General features: G+C 41.9%; 1 protein-coding gene across 4 annotated transcripts in view; it reads right to left on the bottom strand.

Annotated features, from left to right (window-relative positions):
• The window catches only part of TBC1D8 (TBC1 domain family member 8), a 51,552-nt gene that overhangs the window by 34,875 nt on the left and 9,759 nt on the right, over nucleotides 1-6,918 (bottom strand). For 3 of the 4 annotated variants that reach the window (XM_017818435.1, XM_017818432.1, XM_017818434.1), the window contains exon 2: nucleotides 2,776-2,931. In XM_017818435.1, coding sequence (XP_017673924.1) covers nucleotides 2,776-2,931 — 156 coding nt within the window. The remainder of the gene's footprint in view (nucleotides 1-2,775; nucleotides 2,932-6,918) is intronic. The other variant, XM_017818433.1, reaches the window with a different exon arrangement.

The following is a 6,918-nucleotide window of genomic DNA, read 5'->3' as shown; positions in this document are numbered from 1 at the left end:
TAGAATAGAATAGAATAGAATAGAATAGAATAGAATAGAATAGAATAGAATAGAATAGAATAGAATAGAATAGAATAGAATAGAATAGAATAGTTTTCAGTTGGAAGGGATCTACAACAATCACTGAATGGGTCAGGTTGGAAGAGATCACAGTGGGTCATCTGGTCCAACCTCCCTGCTCGACAGTTCTTGAATATTTCCAGTGAGGGAGACTCCACAGCCTCTCTGGGCAATCTCTTCCAGTGCTCAGTCACCTCCACAGTAAAGAAGTTTTTCCTCATATTCCAGTGAAACTTCCTGTGCATCAGTTTCTGCCTGCTGCCTCTTGTCCTGTTGTGTGGCACCACTGAGAAGAGCCTGATTGCATCCTCTTGACACCCTCCCTTCAGATACTGAGAGACATTGATGAAGTCCCCTCTCAGTCATCTCTTCTCAAGGCTGAACACATCCAGTTTCCTCAGCCTTTCGTCATAAAGGAGATGCTCCAGTCCCCTTATCATCTTTATTGCTCTCCACTGGACTGACTCCAGGAGCTCCATGTCTCTCTTGTCCTGAGGAGCCCAGAGCTGGACACAGCACTCCAGATGTGGCCTCACAGGGCTGAGTAGAGGGACAGGATCACCTCCCTCAACCCTCTGGAAATGCTCTTCCTGATGCACCTCAGGATACCATTGGCCTTCTTGGCCCCAAGGGCACATTGCTTGCTCATAAACAGCTAGTTGTCCACGAGGATCTCCAGGTCCTTCTCCAAAGAGCTGATTTCCAGCAGGTCAGCCCCCAAGCCTGGAGTTATTCCTCCCCAGGTGCAGACCCTGCACTTGCTTTTGTTGTATTTCAGACAGTTCTTCTCTGCTCATCTCTCCAACCTGTCAAGGTCCTTCTGAAGGGCTGCAGGGCCCTCTGGGTATCAGCCACTCCTCCCAGCTTTGTGTCATCAGTGAACTTGTTGAGGAGATATCTGCCCCTCCACAACCAAATTATTGATGAATAAGGTAAACACTGGGCCCAGTATTGAACCCTGGGGGACACCACTAGTGACAGGTCTCTAACTAGACCCTGTGCCACTGATTATAACCTTTTAGGACCTGCCATTAAACCAGTTCTCAACCCAGCTCACTGTCCGCTCATCCTGCCCACACCTCCGGAGTTTGCCTATGAGGATGTTGTGAGAGACAAGGTCAAAAGCCTTGCTGAAGTACAGGCAGAAAATATCCACCACTCTCCCCTCATCCATCCAGGAGGGATTTTCATCATAGAAGGCAATTAGGTCTGTGACGCATTATTTTCCTCTAGTGAATCCATGCTGACTACTTCTGATCACCTTCTTGTCTTCCATGTGGACAGCGATGGCCTCCAGAATGAGGTGCTCCATCACCTTTCCAGGGATTGAGCTGAGGCTGACTGGCTGGTAGTTCCCTGGGTCCTCCTTCTTGCTCTTTTTGAAGACCGGGGTCTCTTCCAATCCTCAGGGACCTCTCCTGATCACCACAACCTTCCAAAGTTGATCATGAGTGGCCTCGCTATGATGTTCACCAGCTCTCTCAGCACTCATGGATGCATCCTGTCAGGACCCATGGATCTGTGAATGTCAGGTTTGCCAAGGTGTTCTCTAACCCAATCCTCCTTGACTGAGGGAATTCTTCCCTCCAACATTCTTCTACCCTGGTCATCTGGGTCAGAGATTCCCAAGAGCTGGACTGGTCAGCAAAGACTAATACAAAGATGTTCAGTACCTCTGCCTCCTCTGCATCCTCTATTACTATTACTAGTATCTTACTAGGGTCTCCCCTCCATTTAGTAATGGGCCCACATTATACTTTGTTTTCATTTTGTTATTGATTTATTTGAAGAAGCTCTTCTTGTTGTCCTTGAAATTCTGGGAATCATCTAGTCCAACTGCCTGACCACTTCAGGGTTGACCAAAAGTTAGTTAAAGCCTGTTATTACCAACATTGTCCAAATTCCTCTTAAACACTAAGAGATTCAGTGGGACATCAACCATGGCTCAGAAGGAAGCCTGTTCCAGATTTAGCCACTTTCTCAGTAAAGAAATGCTTCCTTAATGTCAAATCTAAAGCTCACTGGTCGCAGCTTTGAACCATTCCCAAAGAAAAACTGCTGTAAATTTCAATGCGAGGATTTTATAGATAGGAACAGAAGGGATAAGAACAGCCCTGCAGATTGGCCTAGCAAGAACAGGATGAACGGAACAAATGCATTCAGATGGCCTTTACTGTGCCATGGCAAGGTTGCTGCCACTCATGTCGACATCACTTTCCTGAAGATGAGCTCAACTTTCAGAGGTTGCAGAAACACTGCAAAAGGGATTAGTGCACAACAGACCAGGCAATTAGACACTCCTCACTGCAACAACCTCCTAAGTCACTACCATCTTCCAAATGTTCCAGTTATGTTTCATTATATCCAAGTGTGCTAAGACATTTCACAGTAAGCAAGCAGAACACTTTAGCAGTGAAAGCCTAAACTAAGTTTCTTGCTGTACGGGACCTATTACTGCTCTGCAAGAGATAAAAACTTAACACAGCAAAACATTCTTAGCTACACAAGTTTTCTATAGAAATTTAATGTTCCTAGGAAACACCTTTTCGTAAGTCCTTTCTGGGTTTTTAACCAGAAGTTAATTTGGTTGTTAAACAAGCTATAGGCAATAGCTTTCCACACACACGCAACTAGCTGGGGTTACCTCGAGCATCCTGGACATGCAGACACTGACCATGCTCAGAATCAGTTTGGGGTTTTCTGTCTTTGACTCACCAATAGCTATGGCCCAGTAAACTTCTGATCCGTTCAATAACTCACCACATGCAATGGCAGAGTAAACCTGTGAGCCTGGAACTTGCAGTAAAATTCGAAATGGAGCGACGCGTGCGTTAGAGTCTAACACGGCGTCCAGGGCACCAACCAAGCGACCTGCAGAGAAAGATGGGGAAAAAGAGGATTACCACTAGTTTTCACTTCCGTAGCCTACAAGTCATTTCACACCTGAAGACGTAAAATTAAAACACAGAACGTAACGATAATGATTCTTCCCCAATTTTATGCTGTGATTTATAGGTGCTCAAAATGCAAAAGGCAAAGCAGATTAGAAGATCAAAAGCATACAGAGTTCTTTCCACTTCAGGTTTTGCCTCCTATATATGTATATAACCACAGAATCAAAGTGGAAAGACCTGAGGGCACCTTAAGAAGTTACCATTCCAGCCCCACTCTGAAGTTGGATAAATACACCTATGCCATAAGTGGTGTTTGTCTAACCTGTTCTTCAAAACCTCCAACAACCAAGATGCAACAACTTCCCCAGCTAGCCTCTTCCGCTGTTTTCATTAAGTATTCTTACCAAGGAAAAAACCAAACCAAATGAAAACTACCCCAAACAAACAAGCCACCCACCAAAATCTTAAACTTTCCTGCTAAAAACTAATCTTCCCCTGGAACATGGAGAGTAGTTGGCCACAGGCACTTCTGATGTTAATGCCTGACATAATTAAAAAGTATCATCATAGTTTCCTATCCTTTAATGATTTCTCTTTTTCTAAAGAAACCCCAATCACCTCATCTCTTCCTTATGGGTCATATTTTTCAAAAAGTTCATTGTTCTTAAGCTTAAACTGGAATCTCTCCAGCTTATCTTTAAGCATGACACTCTACACTGGACCTGATGCTCACTGCTACTGAAGTCTCAGCCACAAGCAGAATGGGAGGTCACTTCCTGGACTTTGCATACATGCCACTGTATCCAAGAGAGCTTGGGGTAGTATCCCACTGTAAATCAGCACTTGATATCAATACAGGCAAACTCATTTTGAAGAACTGGAGCAATTGCTGCCTCCAAAAAAGACTTTCCAGTCTGGAGGTCACCCGGAGTTGCTGGCCTTTCTTGCTACCCATTCCCTCAAGCAAGCAAAATCAAGCTATCCATGAAAAAGTTATCTGAATGCCATCTGAATGATTTGCATATTAAAGTAACTCAGATTTGGTTTATGGTGCTTACAAATAGCAATTCAGGAGTAACTTTATATTCAGTTCCCCTGTGCATCCTGCAGAGACACAACCTCTTAGCGAGTAATGGCTTTACCATGTGTGCTTATGTCACTAGGGTATCCAGGAAGTTCTCTGCAATACTATGTCTTCCCTTAGCACATGTAATCTTTCCAACCTGTTGTATTTTTGTTCCTTCAACATTAACCCAACACAAAAGGAACTACTCTCAGCCTCCAAAACGTTTGCCAGCCCTTAGCACCACATGCCATTTTAAAAATGGCATTCTCCAGTCCATCACCTAAGCGATTAATGGAAACCATGGAGACCTATAAAGTCCTCATCCTAATTGCCTTCCTACTTGGACCACAAACAATGGCTAATTAATTTGAGTATAGTACAACAAAATAGCGTTGTAACCGCTTTCTGGCCTAAAGGTGTAAGAAGCTCACATGGAACAGCATCAAAAACCCTCCGAGAGCGACCTTGCATCCACACTCACTGTTGGTGATGTTTTCAAAGCCAAGCAGAAGTTGGGCAAAATATGTCTTAAAACTGTACAGGGAAATACACTTCACCAGCAGTTTTCTTCTCAGCTAAATATGTGACTAGATTTTACACCCATCTATTTAAAATGGAGATCTGAATTTGGAGACCAGTAATACATAAAATAGCTGAAATTGCTAAATGTTGTCCTGTAATTAAAAGAAAAAGACATAAAAATTCATCCTAGTATAAAAGGTAGTAAATTACCTGTGCTGACAGAAATCAAAACACCAACTTCGGTGTGCAGTCTTAAAAACAGCTGGATTAAAGCCAGTAAGAGAGCATCAAATGATGTAGAGACAAAAATATGGTTTAACTTTCAAACAACTTGATCCGCCACAAGAAAGAAAAAGAAGAAGAAACTTACGAAGCGCTGTGCACGTTTTTTCCTGATGACAGACCTAGGAGAAAGATTTCCTTTCATTTCACTAAAGCCGGAAAAAAGTCAGTAAACAGCAAATGCTACCAAAATTCCTAGAGAACACTTAAAGAACATCTAATTTGTTAAATACTTTTTTTTTTTCAGAAACCATGGAAAAACATATGAAAGCACAGAAGTAGCTGCAAAATTTTGGTTTACTTCTTAGTCTGTGCAAAATTAATTCCTTTTTCTCTTCCTGAATAACAGACCAGAAATACCAATTCCTCTTCTCACTGTTTACTTCTGCTTACAATTTCCATTTTGCTTACAAACTATCAAAAAGAAACCCATTCCTCCTTTGACTGTACAAAGAAATAATCACCTCCCTTGTCTAAAATATTAACTCCCATAGCTAAAATATTAACTAAAGATGACAAACAGGAGCCAGAACTAAGAATCAAAGAGAAAAAAAAAGAAAAGAGTATGGGCTGGCTCCACTACAAAGGCTTTGCAAGGGTTCAGGAACCCCACACCTAAATCAATCCAAGCCATTGCTGTGGCTGACAGGGGGTCCTGTCACGTCTCACCTCTGCCAGAAAGTTCTGTGGTGGGGTTGCTCCAGAGGGAACATAAGGGGTAGTAGGGGAAAATAAAAGCAAGCACTGCTGAAGTTGAGCAAGCACAAAGAGTGGGTCCCATCCCCATGTTTTGGTCTCGTCCAAAAATAAAGAAGAGACTGACAGAGGCAGAGAACAGGGGAAAAGGGAATTACTAAGAGTGCATTTGCAGGAGCATGAAAAGGAGTCAAAATTAATATATACACTCAAGCCTAACACGATCATTTAGTTGAAACTGTCGTAGCATGAAAATCACAAAAACTACAGGCAAAATTTTTCCAGTGCAAGTTGCCTCATACTCATTTGGGGTAACATAACATCAGAAAATAAACAACCTAAAAATCCCTAAACAAACAAAAAACCAAGAAACTTTATGCAGTATGCTGATTTTGAAATCTGCTTTGAAAAATACCGAGCTTGTGAGCAAGCACCGTTGTAATAATATGTCCTAACAGTTTGTTCCATGGAAGGGTCTTTTATAAAAGTGAATCTGTTTATAAAATAAAAGGGTCTCTGTCTTGCAAGTACATATAAATGATATAAAGGGTCTCTGGCCCACATGTTCATGCATCAGCTTGCCTTCGGTCAGGATGATGCAGACCTCTTCTGCATCACAGGCAACAGCAAAACCCTTTATACTACAGGATAGTAAAAAGTGAAAGGAAACAGAAGCAGAAGGGGAAAAGGCAGAAGAATTGCTACACAGGTTTTCTTCCCAAAACTCCCACTGCTTTTTTATTTTTACTCTATATGGGACAAGACTTTTGGGAGGAATGTAAAATTCAGAGTACCTCTTCCCCTTTTACGAGCCACTTCACCAACTTCTTGTCCGCTTTTTGACCTCCCCTCCCAAGACTCAGAAGTATTTCAGGAAAACAAATTAACCATACAGTAACTGTACTAAGGAAAGCTGCAGACGTAGGTTTAGATAGCCTTCCACTACAGACCACTGACAGAACATTGCAGGTTCCTCAAAAGGTACAAGTTTCTTCATGCAAAAAAGACTATTTCCAGGCTAAAAGTCACATGCAAATGTCCAGTGTAGTATGTACACTTTTGACAAATATGGAGGAAAAGACAGGAGAAGTGGAAAAAGACCCTTTTCTACTGAAATTATATGCTTTTCCTCAACAAATCTTTAGCTGGAACCTGGGTTTCTGGTAGGGCAACACCTACCTGTACTTTTTTAGAAAGTTTATAAAACACATCTGGAAAACTCACTACAAAACCCACACTTTACTTGGTAGTTCTTATTTCACTGAAACATCTACTTTCATGCATATTTTGTTGCTTGAATACTGGAAACTGGATACCTCCAAGTAAAACAAGACTGTTGTACTTCCAATTGCAAATCCATTTCTATCAAGTGTACATGCACATTGTGGATAAAATAAA

The sequence above is a fragment of the Lepidothrix coronata genome, unplaced genomic scaffold (assembly GCF_001604755.1).
Source record: "Lepidothrix coronata isolate B3197 unplaced genomic scaffold, Lepidothrix_coronata-1.0 Scaffold68, whole genome shotgun sequence".
Taxonomy (NCBI): Eukaryota; Metazoa; Chordata; class Aves; order Passeriformes; family Pipridae; genus Lepidothrix; species Lepidothrix coronata.
The sequence above is the reverse complement of the archived record's forward strand: the minus strand, read 5'-3'. Positions and strand labels throughout refer to the sequence as shown.